Source organism: Vicia villosa, linkage group LG3, assembly GCF_029867415.1.
Source record: "Vicia villosa cultivar HV-30 ecotype Madison, WI linkage group LG3, Vvil1.0, whole genome shotgun sequence".
NCBI classification, from domain to species: domain Eukaryota; kingdom Viridiplantae; phylum Streptophyta; class Magnoliopsida; order Fabales; family Fabaceae; genus Vicia; species Vicia villosa.
In genome coordinates, this window is record NC_081182.1 from 77119767 (window position 1) to 77140463 (window position 20697).

At 32.3% G+C, this 20697-nt stretch overlaps 2 protein-coding genes across 3 annotated transcripts; both read left to right on the forward strand.

Moving 5' to 3' along the window:
• The first annotated feature begins 1409 nt into the window (after positions 1 to 1409).
• On the forward strand, positions 1410 to 5085 carry LOC131656127 (GDSL esterase/lipase CPRD49-like). The gene is made up of 6 exons (XM_058925891.1): positions 1410 to 1712; positions 2885 to 2962; positions 3665 to 3805; positions 3955 to 4031; positions 4138 to 4287; positions 4563 to 5085. The coding sequence occupies exons 1-6, from the start codon at positions 1602 to 1604 to the stop codon at positions 4774 to 4776; spliced, it is 771 nt and encodes a 256-aa protein (XP_058781874.1). The 5' UTR covers positions 1410 to 1601; the 3' UTR covers positions 4777 to 5085.
• Positions 5086 to 8178: 3093 nt separating this feature from the next.
• On the forward strand, positions 8179 to 14414 carry LOC131661949 (DNA replication complex GINS protein psf3-like). Of its 2 annotated transcripts, none has more exons than XM_058931611.1 (7): positions 8179 to 8513; positions 10400 to 10499; positions 12480 to 12548; positions 12677 to 12777; positions 13304 to 13396; positions 13938 to 14077; positions 14201 to 14414. In XM_058931611.1, exons 2-7 carry the CDS (start codon positions 10455 to 10457, stop codon positions 14308 to 14310), a joined length of 558 nt encoding a protein of 185 aa, XP_058787594.1. In that variant the 5' UTR covers positions 8179 to 8513; positions 10400 to 10454; the 3' UTR covers positions 14311 to 14414. The 2 variants fall into 2 exon arrangements, with proteins under 2 accessions (XP_058787594.1, XP_058787595.1); XM_058931612.1 differs by lacking the exon at positions 8179 to 8513 and adding an exon at positions 10590 to 10667.
• Positions 14415 to 20697: the final 6283 nt, after the last annotated feature.

A 20697-nucleotide genomic window follows, 5' to 3' on the forward strand; every position in this document is an offset into this window, starting at 1 on the left:
AGAACAAGTAGTGCAAAAGATTGAATGTCATAATATTTTTACAAATGATAAGTTTCGTATTCATGCTATGTTCTAGAAAGCAATAAATGAGTACCTTGCAAAGTACCAATTTCAAATATTATCATTACCATACAATTGCATTGTTGAAACAATCAAACTTGAACAATCACTCCATGCTTCTCCCAATCATTCGACCAATATTTGAATACAAACAACAAACAATTTTTTTAGAAACTACTACTATTTACTACTTTAAAGGACCTAGGTGAAAGTGGGTAAGAGGGCCGAGTGAAACGAATTCTCACTGGGAGCACAAGGCGCGCTTAGCGACACCAATGAGCGCTTAGCGCTATCAGACTGCGCTCAGCGCGAGTAGGTCTATTCTGAAACTCCCAAACACATCAAAATGATATGCTTTTCATTCACCTTCACCAACATTACCTATAATACATAAATACAAAGTTGTAAAAGTATGAAAAAGTTGGGTTGTCTCCCAACAAGCGCTTGTTTTATGTCGTTAAATTGACGCCTTTATTTATGCATAGACGTTTCTTCATGTTGCCTTTTTGTTGGGCTAGTTGTTCGCCAACGACTACTCCTAACCAATCACTTTAGTAAACGTGAAGGGAAACAAAAATATACACAATATACACAAATATAAAAAATATGTACAAAGCAAATATAACACTAAGACGATAAAATTTCAAATTAAATTTTAAAATTTCACATTTGCTTGAAGTTTAGATAGTTAACTATGGAAATTATAATAAACTTTTAGTGAATCAAAGAAATAAAATTTTAATTAGCTTTGTTTTCTTCTAATATTAAAAATTATATGAAACATAAAAAATGAAATTAATGATAAAAATATTAAAAAATATAAATTCATCGACTATTTTTTAAAAAGTATTTGAAAAAAAATACTAGATCTAATTAAAAAAAGTGAATAAATATTTTTAAATTGTATTCTCTATTATATATATTAATTATTTTATTTATAAAAATAATAAACAAAACCATACTGTTTATTAGTTAGTAATAATAAACATACATTTTAGCGTGAACAAAGTTTGTCAGGTCCATTTTGGCTTGAATAAGGTGTCACGTAGGTGGCGTCATTCCTAACAAACAAACCTTACTGTTTGATTTGGTATTTTCAATATTATTACTTGTTTTTATATTATAAGTCTAATGATATTTCTTGATTTCTTTTAGAAGACCCTTTCACAATTTCAACTATATTAATAATTTGTTTACCGACATTCATATAATTCACATGTAAAACATTATAAACAATTTTTTATTAATAAAATAATCTTATAAAACAATATTAAATAAATCTGAAATTTGATTAAATATAAGACGTCACGGAGGGATTACTAATTTGCATTTGCGTGATATGTACTATAAATAGGCGAAGGTAGTAAAGTATTACATTGTGCACATCGTTTTTGTTCAACCTCCACGAGCTTAGGAGGTGTGATTTGGCGCCGCCTGTCATTTCCTCTCCCTCCGTCATTCTCATTGTTTCTGTTATTATTACGTACCCATCTCAATTTAAAACCTTCAACTACTCATCACACAAATACACAGAAAAAGACATGGTCGCTCCTTCCAGGCCTCAGTTTGTCCTCTTCGGATCCTCCATCGTACAACTCAGTTACAGCCATAGCGGTTGGGGTTCTTTTCTTTCAGATATCTATGCCCGCAAGGTAATTTATTCATTTCTTCTCCTGATCTCTAATTTTTCTCCGCCCATTTTTCATTTTTAATCAAAATCCAATCCTGTTTTTAACATTAATTGGGGATTTATGTTTGTTGTTTCCTAACATTTTTAAACCATTTTTGAGGCCATTTTTCATAACTTTTGTGAACATTACTCTTAAGCTATGGAACATTGACACAGATACACCGTAAATAATTTCAAAAAATTGAAAATGATTGAATTTAATAAAGATTTATTGGTGAATACGCCTTCAAGTTTCTGTGGTACAATAGGCACTTCCCACTTGCTAATGGCCATAATTTGACTTTCCACTGCTCTCATTATTCACGCTGACCTAATCTTTCTGCGGTGGGACCGAATAGTAATGAGCCTGTTCTTTCTTAATTATCTTTAGTTTTTGTCTAGTTACTTGTGTAAACTTTTCAGACTTGGATTTTAAAATCATATTTCTGTGTAATTATTACAGGGTTTAAAAAAAAGTCATCGCGTGTGAATTTATCACAATTTGTTTTTATCATATAAAACTGTATCACTGATACCGTTTTGTCGCGGCCGTTTTCGCGGTGGTAGACCGTTTTTTAAAATGTATTTTCCTTATCCCCTCATTTTTTGAGTCAATGTATGTATGAATATTGAAGTGGAAAAATCATCAAAGAACTGAAGTAGTTATTCTATTATTTTAAGGTACTGTTTATCTCTTGTTGATCTCCATAAAAGGGCTATTTGGATTGTCTGATTTGAAATTGTCTCCTGATATAAGTTTTGTGAGACTTTTTGAGAGAACTTAAAAAAAAAACAGCTTATGACATTATTCATGAAATGTTTTTAACTATTTTCATAAATTCTCTAAGATAGTTTAAGAAAATAGTCTATAGCTTATTCACAAACAAATTTATTTTATTTTACCTTTTGCAGTAAAAACCGCTTATCATGTTAAACACTTGTGCTATAAACTACAAATAACCTTTTTATCTAAACAGGGCTAGTCTTGGTCAATTCCTTCAATTTCATATTTTATGCTTCTCATATTCTCCTAAAAGATGCACAAATAACCTTATCATGATTTTTTTTTCTTCCTCTTTGGCTTCTCTTCCTCAAGAAATATTAAGGAGGATGGTCATCTGTTATGTTATGCTGATGCAAAATTACTCATTGTAGGCAGACATATTGTTACGAGGATACTACGGATGGAATTCTCGACGTGCCCTTCAAGTGCTCACTCAAGTTTTCCCAAAGGTATTGATTGTACTTCATTTGGCAGATAAATGGATCATCATATCTCAAATAAAATGATTCCTTTGGCGCAGCTTGTATTCTTCAATATAATTTATGGCTTATTAATGTAGTGTGCGGGGTAACATGATTTATGGTTGGAAAGCACAGTTTCTTACTTCTGATATATTCCCTTCTTTGGTTCTTGTATTTTGATGTCGTATTAGAAACCCTGATAACTTATACTCTCAATTCATTATTAAATGATTCTACTTAATTAAAGAAATAGTTGATCACTGTAATGGAAGGTAAAAGCTAAAGCCTCAAGCGGAAAAATAGAGAAGTAACGAAATCAATTTTTGAAACTGACCAAGACCAGAAACCTTGTATTGCTCTTCCAACAATTACCTTTTAAAATGAAAGTCTGCTGAAATTCCGAAGACACAATTTTTGGGAATTTTTCTCTAACTGTTCTAGTTTTTATAGTGTCATATCTTTCTCTGTTTGCATGTATACTATTCTAATAATGTCGAGTAGTCTACCATCACATACGAGCTCTTGTTTGTTTAATTTAATGCAGGCTAATGTTAGATCCATGGAAATGAATTTTTTCTGTAATTGTACAGGCCATATATTTTACATGCTTTCTCTCTCTTAGTTTTTCATATGACTTCATTTCAAAAATATTCTCCCTGCTTCATATACTAATTTTCATCCACTTCCCAGGAGGCTGCTACACAGCCTTCTCTTGTGATAGTTTATTTTGGAGGTAATGATTCTATGGGTCCTCACTCATCTGGTCTAGGCCCTCACGTGCCTCTTCAAGAATATGTCGCTAACATGAGAAAGATTCTGGTTCATATTCAGGTACTTCTCCGTTAATCACCTCATGCTTTCTCCATTAGTGTCATTTAACAAGCATTGGAGAAAAATATAGCTTAAATATAAAGATCTCTTGTCTACAACTGTGATCACATTTTCATATGTAAAGTAAAACTATTATTCATGGATGTCAGAGTCTATCTGAAAAGACACGTATCATTGTTCTCACCTGCCCTCCTGTCCACGAGGAAAAAGTGCGTGAAAACACTAGGTAACCCGGACATTTTTTCATTTACATTTTCATCTCGGTACTTTTATTCTTCTGACAACACACCAAAGTTCTAATCACCTAGTTTTCGTTTTCCTTTCTTATTCAGTGCCTTTTTTAGTGAGCTGGTAAGAACAAATGAATTATGCAAAAACTATTCAGATGCTTGTATAAAGCTATGCAAGGAACTTGGTGTGAAAGTCGTTGATCTTTTTCATGCACTACAAAGTATAGATGACTGGAAGAATGCTTGTTTTACGTAAGCTTCTTGATATATTTCTTTATCAGTTTTATTTTTCATCAAGTGACATATTGCAATGTAATTGTTCGATATCCAAATCATTCCGTAACTTATGTCAAGTATCTTGGTCTTTCTCTGATGCTTCCTTTGCAAGAAGGTCTAAGCATTCAATTTCCTATGCTAAAGGCATTAGTGTCATATAACCCGGCATAACTTGTAAAAAGAATGATGTAAAATCATAAATCTACCTAAAACATGTTCAATTTTGCTCTCAATTTTAATCAATTATGCAGCGATGGCATCCATTTAGCAGCTGAGGGAAGCAAAATTGTGGTGAAAGAGATATTGAAAGTACTTAAGGAGGCTGAATGGAAGCCATGCCTCCACTGGAAGTCAATGCACACTGAATTTTCAGAAGATTCACCATATGATCTTGTTGCTGCTGATGGGAAAAGAACACTGAATCCTTCTGAGTGGACTTTTCACAGAGAGTTTCAGTGGGATTAAGCTGTTGAGTTATCAACCTTATATTTAGCAGTTTCGTTATTTACGTTTGCTTAAAAATGTTTCTTTGTTGTTTGGTGACATAATTGTCATTCATAAAGTTTGTAAGTTCATGTTTTAACTGAAAAATAGTTGATATAGTATAATGTAGTGCTCCATACTCCCATAGCTATATGCAAATTTCATCAAGTCTGTATGATTCCGGGAGTTATAAAAATTAAAAAGCAGTATAAGTTATATGATGTACTATTGTTCTTTTTATAATAATAACTTACTTATAAAGATGAAATTCAATCTCATAAACTTGTCTCATTTACACTCTCTTCTCATCTTCTATGAATATCCTCCCTTTTTCTTTTATGTTTCATTTTCTCCACTTTTGTCTTTTTGGCTGATTCATCTCACTCATTGCAAATAATCCATAGTGGATAGAGACTAGTTTGTTATTGTAATGCGCATGGATTCGACCCCTATTAAGACCACTTTCCAAGTTTTACAATTTTAAAATTCTAGGGATCAAATAGGAAAAGCTTGTCACATCAGCGTTATAACTTACGTGGAATATATCAAAAATTAAAAAAAAATGTTTGTCATGTCAGCACCATTAGCCACATATGTATTGTCAGGGATCAACGTCAACAAAAGTGAGATAGTGAGATATAGGGACTCAGACCTACAAATTTTTTTTTTTTGAGACTAAACGCAAAAACTTGCTAACTTACGGGGACTAGAAGACTATTTAAGCCTTTTACAAAACATCTTCTTCCTTAATCCATCTCCAACTTTCATTTTTTCACCTTTAAATCCCATCTCCAACCTCTATTATTTTTAACCTTCAAAATCTATGTCAATTCCTGATCAAACCCATTTAAAAGACCATGATATTATTTAAAGAAAAAATTTTGGTTTGAAATTTTTTTGGGTTTGTATGAAGGTTAGGGGTGAAGTTATGAACACAAACCCAACATTTAGATAAAATAATATTTTTTCCACTGTAAGTTGGCGCATTTTTGATTTTAGTCGCTGTAATCAATATTTTTTTTGTTTTAGTTCCTAATTCTGAATTTGTGTTCATATCTCCATCACCAACCTTTATGCAAATCCAGTTTTTTTCAAATCGATGAGAACATATGTGTTTGTTTATGAGCATGTTGCATCTTCACTTGTCATTCTTTGATTACACATAAGCTGATTTTGTTCCAAAATAATTAACAGAACACGGTTAGTATTCATTTCCATTAATTCATTCTTTCTTTTCAACTTTCTCAATATCTCACTTCTCTTTCCACCAACCATCATCTTAAATCCAAAACTTTGAATTTCTTCAAGCCTTCATCATTCATGTTCATTCAACAACCTAGTAATTCAATAATATTCAACATTTGTTTAAACTTCAACCCAAAAAACCGCGAAGCTTCTTTAATCTTTAACCTAGAAAACAGAAAATATCCATCTATTTCCATACATTCTTTTAACTTCAACCCATAAAACCTTCATAACTAAGAAGATATCGATTTCCCTTTCACCTTCAACTAAGCAAACCAAGAACATCAAGGACACCTCACCCAGATTCATCGTCAACCTCTCTTCATTGATTCTAAAAATATCTTTCAATTGACTTATCATCACCATTTTCGCCATCACGCAAGACCCATAAATCTTCATTCAAACCCGCAAAGTCAAAACCCTAATTTTAAGATTATACACATTATCCAAATTTTGAAAAAACAAATATTTTCTCATCGATTTGAAATAATATCTTCTCAAATATGTTTTTTAATTTTCATAACATTTCTTCAAGCTGCAATCGAGTATTTGGTGCTGCAGTATCAGTTTCAACAACAATTTTGAATTTGTATGATGATTGGGCATTAAGATATGAACATAAATCCATAATTCTATTTCAAATAGTCTTTTTTTTCGTATCTGTAAGTTGACTTGTTTTTGGTTTTAGTCCTTATATATATATATATATATATATATATATATATATATATATATATATATATATATATATATATATATATATATATATATATATATATATATATATATATATATATTACAATTATATTTATTTATTTCAGTTCCTAATTCTAGGTTTCACAGTAAAAAGTTTTAAATCAACGGTGCAACTTCAAAACTCTTGACTAACATAAAAAAAAATTAAAGTATTTAATTAGTAAGGAAGTAAGGTTGGTAAAGTCATGAATCTAGTAATAGGCAAACACTTCTACCATTGAAGAATATAAACAATCTATAAATTTAACTATTTGTAGAGCCAACAAGAAAGATTCTACACAAAAAATTGCTTTAACACCTTCACAACAACACACCACTTATTGTTTTAGAGATAAAACAAAGGAAAGATATTTAGAAGATGAGACATACATTCTAGAGTTTGGATATGAAGATTAAAGTGATAATGCATAGAACAATTGAGATAAATGAATGATGTTGTGCATGATAAAATAGAGGTGGGTGATGAGTTTGAAGGTGAGAAGAAATTGAGATGGAGATGGATTGAGGAAGAAGAAGTCGTTTTGTAATTTTTTTTGGATTCGTCCTCTAATGCTATGTCACTGGTGCCACGTCACTGGATGTTCGACACCTTAGTTTTTTTGTAACGGAGGGTTGACATTAGGGACTAAAAGTAAAGGAAACTCAACATATAAAGGACCTCATCCAAAAAAAAAAGATTTAGGGACTAAAGTAAAAAACACACCAAATTACAAAGACCAAAATACTATTTAAGTCTTATTTAATATTAAATTAATGACTATCTTAATAATTCACTATAATATAAAAATAACTCAACTTCTCCATTGATATCATTCACCTAAAGTTCAACATTTATCATTTTCTTCGAGTACTAAAACAATCCTAAGGCCCCATTCCCATAGGAATCAGAGCGCATAAAGCAAAAAAAAAAAAAAACAATCCTCTACCAATAAAGGATCCTCCACGGAACGGAGGCGCGAATAACCACACAACGACATGGTATGACAATATTTTGGATCAATCTTAGTTGGTAGCTGTGCAGAGATATGAAATTCAAGGACGCTGACTCAAATCCACGACATCCCTATTTTTCTCCTTTAAAAGATGAATTTCAGCCACTAAACTATTTGACCATAAAAAAACAAGGTTATGAAGTATATATGTGAACGAAATAAATACAATTTTTTTTCTAATTTTAAATATCTCATTTTAGTTCATGTGGCAATCTTAGCTATGCCCCGTGTCCATTAAAACGACACATTATCATCTGGTTATATCAATATGTCAATTCAGTTCATACCTGTGTAGACAAGTAATAAATTGATGCAAATAGACGGAAAAAAAACAATATCATTTCCCTTTAAAAATATAACATTAAACACCAAAGTAACCAAATGAAAAATCAATAGTTCTCAAACATAAAGTCAAGAGTTTTAAATCTGTAAAATTCCTAAACTTTCTCAAAGTAAATCCAACCCTAAGACGCGGCAAGTTTTTCCGACCAAGTAAAAACAAAAACAAAATGGCGCCAATTTTGAAACAAACAAACCCTACTTTTTCTCCCCAAAATACCCAATTCCTCCGAAATTCGATTCACCAAATTGAAGATAAGATCTTTCCTTCTTCCTCATATCGCGGCCTCCGAATTGCAGTACTACTGCTACCAACTGTTTTTCAAGCATTAGCGATTTCGGTTCATAGTGAACCACACCACAACCAGTACAAAGAAAAAGTTTGAGGTAATGGCTCTAACCCACAAACACATTGGCTGAATGTTTTTATTTTTTCAATTCCATTACTCAAAACATCTAAATTGCTCGTTATAGCTATTGCATATGCTTGTTCTATTGTTCAATAGATGCACAAACAAGGTGTTTGTGAAAATGTCTCTGTGAGGACAATTCCTAGATTGGAAGATTTATCGTAAACTTTTGCATCATAACTTAATTAATAATATAATGTTATTCATTTTGATTTTGTTTGAATGATGGATCTTTTGCTAAACCACTACTTGGTCAAGAATCAAGATATCCGTTTGCATTGAGTTCATTTTATAAAGATTTATCATCGATGACGTATTGTTAAAAAATTGGGTTCTGATTTGCCCTACTCTTTCACTTCGATTTCTGATCTATTCCAAGGTCTAGGTGTTTGTCGGGTTTCATTTTATAATGGCATTTCAAAAGATGTTTTTTTTTTGTTAAAAAACATGCTATGTTTTCGTGTTGGTGTGGGTATAGAATCAACTATGTTTGGTGACAACAATTTGAATAGCAATTTGCTTTGTATTATTCTTGGGGTCATTAGGCTTGTCGATGTATCTTGATGGGTTGTTTTGCAACATTTTGAATGATTCTCTATACAAGGACTCCTACAACACTTTCAATTTTATGAAAGTATGTAGAAGGCAATTATAATTTGTAGATGTTAAGGTGTCTTTAATTTATTTATTTTGATATACAATAGTATAATTTTTATATTATATTATTTATTTGTTTAGTAATAATGATGTCACTATTTTATCGCTTGTGGGTTGATGTATTTTTGTATGAAATATTATAAAATATTTGGATCTGTCCCTTTGTCTGGCCTACACAGAAAGTGATACTGTAGGTAACCTTGAGGAGCATGTTAGATAGAAAGTAGGGACTTTAGTGTTGTTATTATTATTAAGAGCCAGTGAGCCACTTGCAGGGAATTGAGATGCAGAAGAATATGATTCTTCAACCGAGTAGTCATATAAACATAATAAGTAGCCTTATAACATTCAACTGATCAGCAATACTATCTTGATGAGTATCCTACACGAGCAATCTTAAAAAATAAATTATAGCTATTGCAATTCATATTTTACAATCAGAACCTTAGTCATTTTATATTGCCTATTATAATACATACATAATAAACTAACATGATTTCTCTCAGCATCATCCAAAGTTTTCATAATCAGAAATATTTAAATCATTACAAAGAGCAATAAGATAATATTTGCCTAGAGCCAACTGTAGCCAATCATATGTTCTATGTATTCTTTTACATGGTAAAAACTATAATGAACACGTTTTTGCTTATGTTGTGTCCCAGTACAACACAAAAATATGTAGCACTAGCGCTCCTACATCAATATTGCCTTTAGCATCATTTGGACCGACTATAAGAATTAACAAACCAAATAGCTTACCCTGGTAGATTCCAGCTTATGGCCTGAAGACCTTGAACAAGTAAAATAATCATAACCAAAAACTTAACAAAAACTTAGCTGAACAAAACTTAACAAAAACAGTGTTCTGAAAACCAAAAAATTGTAGCTAAGCAGTGGCATATATGGCTTAGAAGATGTTTTACTGGAATTGTTTGATTCCATAAGTCTTTTAGAACACGTGTAAACTGTAAAATCAATGATGCTTGTGTGAATGCACGGCTATCTTGCTAGTTCTTTCTATATGTTGTAAATATAAACACTTGTGATATTACATTCCATTGCTGACAACGGTGAATGAAGTTCTGTGTATAGCAGATTCACATTTTCTTTGCTGATTGATTTTAGGTATCTTTATTATTTGATCAAGATTTTTGTTTTCTTTTCAAATTTATCAATTTAAGCTCAAAATTTCTTTATCTGCAGATTGCCCTTTCGATGAGTTAAAAGAAAGCATAAGAGCAACAAGCCAGAGGATAGGATGGCAAATTACTATGATATTGATGATATTTTGGTGGAGGAAGAGGTAAGCTCCAGACTCTTTAATTTGTTCATTAATATGCTTCTAGTTGATATATAATAGAATTAGGCCCAAAGTCTGAAGGGTATTACACAGAAAACGTGCCAAAATAAGGAATGATGAACTGGCAGCTAACAAGTGAGAAGGAGCACGAGCGCCATGAAGGAGAGTAAGGTAAGAAGTTAGTTATATAAGAAATAGGGAGGAGAGATGGGCATCATCTGGAAATTTGATTGTTAGTGAGAAAAGGATCGGTAAGATTATATCTTCATAGAGGTAGCCACTGGGCTATAGGTTGATAGATAATAGTTACACTATTAAATTTTATATTTTCTTTGTACTGCAGCACTTTAACCATCAACATTCCTACATTAATATTATAGTGTTTCAGCACTCTATTTCTTTGATTCTATTCATTGGTCCTACCTGCCAATTTGTAAATAGGGGTGGGTACGTTTAACTCATACCTCCAAAAAATGGCCAATCAAGTTGAAATTCTGTAATCACAGATAGGAACCATGTGCGCTGAGGTTCAAGAGGTGAAAAGAGCTCTGACCATGCTCATTGAGTAGTTTCAAAAACAAAGTACTATCATCACATTAGTGGGGAAATTGTTGGGAAAGAAAAGCACTGTGGAGTTGTCAAAAGGGTCGGGTGGAAGTTCACGTTCTGAGAAATCAGTTATTTGTGAAGAAGGTTGAATTACCTATGTTTGAAAGGGAAGGTCCAGTAGCTTGGATCATGCGAATGGATCAGATGGAAGTTCACGTTATGAGAAATCCCAGTTATTTGTGAAGAAGGTCGAATGACCTATGTTTGAAGGGGAAGATCCAGTAGCTTGGAGCCTTGGATCACACGTAAGGAGAATGTGTTCGGTGTTTCACCATGAGATAGACGGATAAACTGAGTCGGTAAACAGGAGCTTAAGAGGTATCTTTGTTATTTTGTCTCTGAACAGCCACGAGCCATGACACTGGACTCATTGGGTTGGATACTAGGACAAGTTCCATGCGCCGACAGGACAGAAACCATTTGAAGTAGTTTATGAGATTTGCCACTGAGATGGAAGTGGCAGCAGTGGCGATGGAGTTGAGTGAAAGAGATTAAGTCTTGGCATTCATCCTTTTTTGTGAGACAACACTAGTCAAGAGAATTTAATTTCCCTATGGAAGTTGTTGTTACTGAAGCCTGTTGGAAACTGTTCTCCACTTTTCATGAATGGCTCAATTTTGTATTTCATAGAGACACTGTTTGGTGGGTGCAAACTTTAGCCTTGAGGACAAGGTTTTATTTGAAAGGGTGGGTAATGGTAGAGACCAAATAGGGGTCATAAAGAAAAGAAACTATTATGTGCTAATGAGTGTGGTAAGGATATATGGTAAATAAAGAGTTAGTTAGGATTCTTAGTTGGCAGTTTAGTTATGCCTTATTAGTATTAATAGTGATGTTGGTGAATGGTACACATTATGTTACAATATTGAATGAACCTTTATAGTTAGGCAACGGGAGTTATCTTCTTTGAGGAGCTTTGTTCTAGGTAGATTGAAATTCATTCCTGTCTATAGTGTTCTCTATCTTCACCTATTAAATCTTTTACATTGTTGATATATTTTCTTAACTTCATTTCTTACGGTGAGTTTTAGAGTTCCATCAGTTACACCATCAGATTTTATCTTTTCTTTATACTGCATCATGTAACCATCAACATTCCTCATTAATATAACAGTTTTCAGCACTCTATTTCTTTGATTCTATTAATGTATGTCAAATTTAATAAGGGATTGTGGTTTAGGGGTAGGATAGTTGATTTTTGTAAAGGAGTTTTTTTCTACGGTAGTTAGCCTTTAAGACGACATATGGTTGATGGTGTTTTTGGTTGTTGCTAGTTCATATCAGAACCGGTTTGTTGTGTCAACAATGACTATATAGAATGCAATCAAAATTTCTTTGTCCTAATTCTAATTTTTTGTTATGTTCTTTTCACAGATTGTGTCGGTTAAATTTCTGAAGGAAGCATCTGGAGTGGGAATAGATCCCAGTTCTGAGGCAGACTTTGTAAGAGCCATTGACACTGTATTTTATATATTTTAGAGGGGGGAGGTTGCTGGCGGTGCATCATATATCTGCTTAGTGGAAGTGAAATTTAATGATTTTACCTGACATTTAGAATATTTGATTTTCAGATTGAAGTGGATTCAAAAGTTGAACTGCCTTTTTGGCTGGCTCATGAGTTGCAGTTGAGACAAGCAGTATCAGTCTATGTTCCTCTTTGTTTCAATCAAAAGTAATATGATCATTTGTGCTTTTGCAACTTATTAATGCATTCTATTACATAATTGAGCTTGTCATGATGTTAACAATGTGTTATGAACGTCCGTAAGTACAACTCAGATAGTAAAAAACTGCAGAAATATTTAATATGTTGGGGCCTGGGTTTGAACCCGCAATTCCTCATGTCTCATCATTTAGTGTGTGAGTTCGCTGCTAGGCTCTTTAGAACCATAAAAAATAAACAGAGTTAGGAAGCACTCTTGAGTACTTTTACTAATTTTACAAAATAAATGCTTTTGCAAACTTTGTCACTAATTTCGTATGGAACTGGGGATAGCAAAAAGTTATGCAACTATCAATTTCCACAGCATTCACAAAAGTTATAAAAACTAATAACTGCACATGCATAAGGATCTGCATCAGAACTCACGTCCAAATGTACTATTAAAATGTTGATAGCCTGATGGTGTTAAGATTGCTTAATATTTAAGTTTAAAATTTTGATTTATTATCTTATTACTGGTGATTTTTATTTTCAGAACAAGACTAGAGATCCAAGCTGATTGTGCAAGTGTGGATCTGAGGTCCAGATGTCCATACTTCTATGAATTTGGTTGCAAGATAGCACCCATGTGAGTCTATCATTTCTTATCTGAAAGAGTTGTCTGTCCCTCTTTGGCTTCTTATATCTAGATGGGCCTAGGAATCTCAAGTTTTTGTTATTGCTTGGGCACATACCATCTCATTCAAACCCTTATTGCCACAAGTTCCCGAGTTAACCATAAAAGTGTTATAGCACAAAACAAAATATTGAAAATTTTCCAACCGGTGCTTTAAACGAGTCTTACTTCAATATTCTGCTCCACCTTTTATGGTGCTAGTGTATCTAGAGAAATGGAAATTTTATGTAAGCAAGCTTAGCATAGACCATCTTATTTAGCACAACAGCTGATTTGACTTTGAAGAGTAACTCCATAAGCTACCTTTGTCATGTACATACACTGCAAATGCCGATATTATAAATGAAGTGCATATTTGTTTTTCTTCCGTTTCAATTGGATCAATACAAAGTCCTTAGTTCCATGTTTTTATCATTTTAATTACTGTGTTGTTAAAGTATATGTAGTTTTTATTTATCTTACCCTCTGCTAATTTGTTTCTCATCTGTGGCAGAGTTGGCGATAGAACCATTGGAGTTCTGTTGTTGTCTGCATTTAGGAATAGGTACAAGGAGATCCTCACAAAGGCACACACTGCAGCAATTGCTGCTGGTTCTAAATTTTGGACTATTCTAACAAATGAGGAGATCAATTGTGAGACTTTTTTTACTTGCTAAATAAAACATGCCTTTTATTGTCATTTATGTGTTGCATTCTTTTCCTTCTCATGCAGGGAGCTGTTCAATTTAATTTTGTTTTGTTGAATTCTTTTTGTAGTGTATGAGACAGCTCAATCTGCAATGGCATCCTTCAAGAAGTGGCGAATGGGGGGCCCCAGATTTCAGATAGCTTCTATTCTTGGAAGAAAGAGAAAACCAGCTGAATAGTTGATTTCTAACCTTATCAGAAATCTGTTTATGTTATGTTTTAGACCTGCAAATTACAAGATATTAATGGATACAAATATCAACTTGCTGATGTTAATCTTGTACACTTGATATGTGTTGCAACCTCAAATAATTACTGTAATGTTATGAATGCGAGGAATTTGACCTCTGAAAAAACATCATTTGTCCCAAAACATTTGTCATATTTGCAAAATAAAATTCCAATGTCATAAAATTTTAATGGTTTATTTTCTAATTAATATTATCGACATCTCTACCAAACTATTATTCTCACTTTGCATTATGGTAGTAAAAATGTATCAATAGTTAATAGGAGTGATCAAATGAAATTATTATTATCTTTTTTATTATTTTTATGATTTGTGTAAAATAGTTAGATGAGACAAATATTGTGGGGAGAGAAAAATATACAAATTAACCTTGTAAGTCTTCCTGTCGATTAGGCATGACAATAAAATTTAAATATAGTTGAATCCATCTTAAAATTAATGGGGCCGATTAGGCATGACAAAAAAATTTGAATATATGTGAATCCATCTTAAAATTAATGGGAAAAGTTGATTTAATTGAGGATGGATGTGAAGAAAACTAGACTGTTAAAAATTGAGATGAAGGTGTTGATACACCTTGCACCCGTCTCGTAATTTTCATGCCTATTCAAAATTTACCAAGTTACTATTATATTTATTAATTTTATTATATGTTAATATTTATTAACATTTTATATTTATTATTTAGAACATTGATTTAATTTTGAAGAAAATTTTATGGGTTTTGGGGATAAGAGTAGGGCGAGACAGATGCTCAATAATCATCTTCAAAAATATACATTGACAAAAGAGGAGAGTAACATTTAGTTCAATTTTTCATGATTATTTGTGATGATTTTGAGGGTCTACGTGGGAGTATCTTTCATTGCGCTCCTCTTTTCAATGTTGATTTTGTTGGCAAAAAAAATCTTACTCAAGTTCTATGCTAATCCAATTTCAAATAAAAAACTCTTTTCACTCCTCGTTATGTTTTTGTTGTGCCTATTCAAAATGAAAACCTTGGAATGGTTGACTTGACAATGATGCATTTATTTTTTGCAAAGAAAAATGTCATTAAAAAACACAATGTTCCAAACTATTGAGAGCAAATAAGAAGATATTTAAAAGTCTTTCATTTTATGTTGTTTTGTTGCTTTTTACTACTGTTGATCCTGATATAGTCATGTGTATATTGAGACTTACTTTTAAGTATTTGTTATTGTAGAGCAACTCTAAATGATTCTCCACACAATCAATGTCATGTTTGTCTCATAAGTTAAAGGTTTGAATTCATCTATTTTGCTAGATATCTCCTCCCATATGGATTTTTGACTCATAAGTATCGGCACATATGTCATATGATGGTAAATTAGTCGTGTCTTTGAATATTGCATCATCTTATATCTATTATGACTATTGCTCCAACTCTTATACTATTAGTAGACATTAGTTCTATCTTCACACCTTTATTTTCTAATGTTTATTATATTCCTAGTCTCACTTTGAGTTGATTTTGTTAGTTAATTGAGTGGTTATAGTTATTCAATTATGTTTTCTTCCAATTGTTTTTATTGCGTGTAAGATCCATATCCTAGGAGGCTGATGAAGACACGTCGTAGACAAATGAGTTTTATGTTTTGGATGAAATAAGAGTCGCAGGTACTAGAATCTTAATTTATTTTTCACTACAGCTTTACTATCCTCTTTTTGTTTGAATTTTTCGTCTTATAATTTTTATTCACAGGTACTACAACCTTAACTCATAGTTTTTACTTCAGTGCTGAATCTGTCAAACCAAACTCTCGGAGATTGCTTAAAACCATAAAGAGACACGTGTAGCTTATAAATCATACTCGATGACTCCCCCTGAACAACAAACCTAGGTGGTTGCTCCATATATACTTCCTCTTCAAGATCACCAAATGCATTTTTGATGTCAAGTTGATGAAGAGGCCAACGTCGAATGGTTGCAATGGCAAGAAGAAGGAGAACTGATGCCATCTTGGCCACAAGTGAGAAAGTATCACTATAATCCAACCCAAAAATATGAGTGTATCCTTTTCCTTCCAAGCGAGCTTTGAATCGATCAATCTTATCATCTGACCCAACCTTCACTCTATAAAGTCAGCGACAACCTACCAAAGATTTCTTAGGGGAAAAGGAACCAGTTCCAAAGTACCACTGCTTTGAAGAGCACACATCTCATCAATCATTGCTTGTCTTCACTTAAGGTGAGATAACGAAGACAAAGAAAACAAGCAAGTATAATGCAAAAGAGAAAGACGATGATAACATAAATCAATATAATATGCAGAATGATTTCGTGTTTGACGTATATCTTTTAGAAGGGAAATAAAAAAATATGACTCAAGTGGCAGGATCATAACTGGTGATGGCGGGGGCGTCGGGAGAGAGTATGGAATTATCTCAAGTACATGGACAACAAACGTTGGGTGACGATGCTGATATGTTTGAAGTGGTCGAAAAGGAGTGCCATGAGCCATAGACTAATGGGGAATAATGGTAGACAATACATTAATAACTGCCAGAAGAGGTGTGAGTACTTTTCTGAAAGGGTTTCGGAGTTACTGACTGGACTCAAAATATGGGACAAACTTGAAAAAGATAACATCGACCGATATGAGGTATCATTATAGAGTATGTGAATAGAAATGGTAACCTTCTTATGATCGATGATAACCAAGAAAGACACTTTAGTGATCGAACTGATAATTTATTAAGACCAGGAGAGAGATTGTGTACAAAACATGTGGATCCGAAGACTCCGGGAGGAATTGGATAAAGTGGGGAATAGGCAAAAATTATTGATAGAGAGATTTTATTGTTAAGGACAGGTGAGGGCATGCAATTTATAAGGTAAGATTTCGTTAGCATAGCATCCCCCAAAAACCAAAGTGCAACATTACCATATAGAAGTATGGTCCGTGTGGTTTCTATGAGATGATGATTTTTGTGTTCGACTACCCCATTTTGTTGAGGTGTGTGAGGTCAAGATATTTGATGGAGAATACCATTGTGTGACACCAAATTTTGAAATTGTTGGGATAAATATTCACGGGCATTGTTACTTCTTAAGGTATGAATAAACACACCGAATTGAGTTCTTATTTCTCGATAAAACTGTTAAAAAATAGAAATTAATTCAGATATATTCTTCATTAAAAAATAACCACGTGCGACAGGAAAAATCATCAATAAAGGTTACGAAACACCTAAACTCAAAAGCAGAGACAATACGTGAGGGTCCCCAAACATCAGAGTGGACCAAAGCAAAAGAAGATGAGGCTTGTTTATTTAATCGATCAAGAAAGTGACTACAAGTATGTTTCCCTAAATGACACGACTCAAAATGTAAATTACATAACTTGGATAATCTTGGCACCAACTTCTGTAGTCTTAGAAGACCTGGATGGCCTAACTGAGCATGGATCGTGAGTGAAGAATCTGCGGCTGAGCATGTCTTAGGTGACACAGAGAGGTATTAAAGGCCTTGAGACTCACATCTGATGCCAATCGTCAGTTTCAAACTCTAATCATGTAGGGTAACATTACCGTTAATGAAGGTGATAATACAATCTAAAGAAAAGACTGAAAGTAAATTTAGTGGATAATTAGGTACCTAGAGAACATAAGTAATAGAGAGAGAAGGTAGAATTTGAACAATACCAATCCATTTAGATCAGGTTTGAGAGCCATGGGCAGAAGTTATAGTAGGTAAGAAACCATAGATAGAGAAGGAAGAGAAAAGACATTTATTATTGGTAACATGATTAGATGTAACATAATCAAGGACCTAAGGGCCAAGAGAAAAGTCCAACATTTGTTCACTAACTGCATCATAGTTAGGAACAGTAGAGCCTGATAAAATCTAGTTACACACAAAATCGAGTTCTGGTGGTAGTCTTATAAATGCCATGACCATGAAATACTTAACTCAGTTGTTCGACGTGAGTTTTTACATCTGTTGTGAAAGGAATTAGGGTCATAAAATTTTCTTTCAGGACATCAGGCTTACTCTGATAGGCTCGCATATCCATATTCTCTAATTTCAGAGATTTTAGTTGTAGGATGAAACTGTATAGACAATGAACATCATTGGAAAAGACTTTTTTGGCCTTTTCCTAAACCTCATAGTAGTTGGAGAAGACTTGGTACTACGCTTGGAGATTAAGTTCTATGGAAAGCAATAACACAGTGCACATAGATGCATCTGTTTTCTTACATTTGACGAGTTTAGTAGCGGGAGCATCATCCACTTTTGTGGTTTGGTGATTTTCAAATCCCTGGCCCTGAAACCATGTCTTGACCACACCAACCCACATGTTGTAGTTGGATGTCCGGATAATTTTTCACATGGGATGAGCGAAACTTTGGTAAACGAGACATAATGGGTGTCTCCCATGGCTAAAAAAACAAAACTCAGAGTAAAATCGGGGCTGTTTGAACTGGAGTACGATTTTTTGTAAGTTGAAAATAAAAATTGAAGGTAGAATCTAGAAACAGTATTGTTCCAAACTCTCTTTATCATAATAATGAGGACTTTACAAACGTAATCATCTAGAAAAGGACTTTCTATTTAAATCTAATATAGTTAAAAAATTACTAAGTGAGTGTAATTTTCTTGATTGCAATATTCATTCACGTCTAATAAAAATAAGAATCACCCAGGAGTTAAAGTTGGTGCGATCACACGATTCATTATCTCCTCATGTTAATAACGATGATTCCCCAATACTTAACATCAAAAGTGTACAACTTTCTAAATTTACAATCCCACAAATTTTACCATATTCGATTAATGAAGTTATAAACATCAAACATGATCATAAAGCTCAAGCTTCTAGTCATAACATGTTTTGACTAAGTCTAGAGTATTGGAGACCATAATACATATTAGTTCAATTATCCCATATTTTAGTTGTGTTTGAACTCGTTTGCCTTTATCTTTGTTGAGAAACTTTCGGTTAACTCTAAAACTGTCTATCTACCAATTTTAGTTAACACTTTAATTATTTCTAGGTGTAAATAATTATTAAGTGATTAAAATTTTAATATATAATAATTAAAAATAAATAAATAGGTGTAAACTGATAGTAAATGGTTCAATCTCTAACGCCAATGTTTTTTATATTAATATTTATGCATTAATATGTAAACAAATTATTGATATTTATAAATTAATAATTCTTTTAAAAAAAATTATAATAATTAAACTTATAAAATAATATTTAAAATAAATATAATAGACTTTATAGACAAAAAAAAATGATTGTATTTAAAAATTTAAATTTTCTCAAACATATAAAAATAATATATTTAATAAAATAAAGTTTCCCAAGAACAAGAATAGTTGTATTGTGTTAAAGAAGAACAACTTTTGTTTTTGTGATCCAAGCTAGATATTTTGGTTAAAGTTGAATCTAGTCTGCAAGTTGCTTCAATCAATGGTCATATTATTTGCAGATGAGAATCCATCACTTTCAGAACTAGTAAGGTTTTCTTTTCTGTTTGTTTCCTTCCCTTTTTAGCTTTGTTTAAAAAAGGTACTAGCACATGTTCTTCCATGGAAGTGCTATTTGGAATCTAATTTAACTTTTTTTATTGCAAGTAGATAGAAGTTTGAAGGAGAAAAAAAAAAATCAACTACGAAAGATATTTTGAAGATATTTTGTAAAATGTTCAAATCGATACTCATTTAAATAGATATTTGAAAGCATATACTATTTAAATCCATTTCAAAATATTTTTTTAAAATTAAATTGAAAATAATATGATGCTCAATATAGATGCTGTATTTTTACAAAATACATATTTTATTAATACATTGTTTTAGGACAATATTTTATTTTAATTTTAGTAATAATTTTTATTTTTATTTTTAATAATTTTTTAAAGAAAATTTTATTTAAGATGTGTAAGATAATGTATGTGTATAACTATAATATAAGAAAATTAGTGGTTCTTGTTTTTACAAAACTACCCATCCTTACTTTTTTTTACACCTATTAAAATTGTTGATTTTTTTGTCTATTATAATCTTAATATTTTATTCAACTATATTATAACTTATTTTAACCATTCTTTCTCTCTTTTCACCTTTTTAGTTTTCTACTCTAATCTCTCTATACTCCATTTACTTTTTATAAAAAAAATAGAGTGAAGACCCATTTTGGTCCCTCACAAAAACTACAGAACCCAAATTAGTCCTCCACAAAAAATAGGACCCGATTTAATCCCTTACAAAATATAACCGGGTCATATTAGTCATTCTGGGGATATTTTTTTCAAACCGTTTTTTTCTTCTACTTTTAAACCG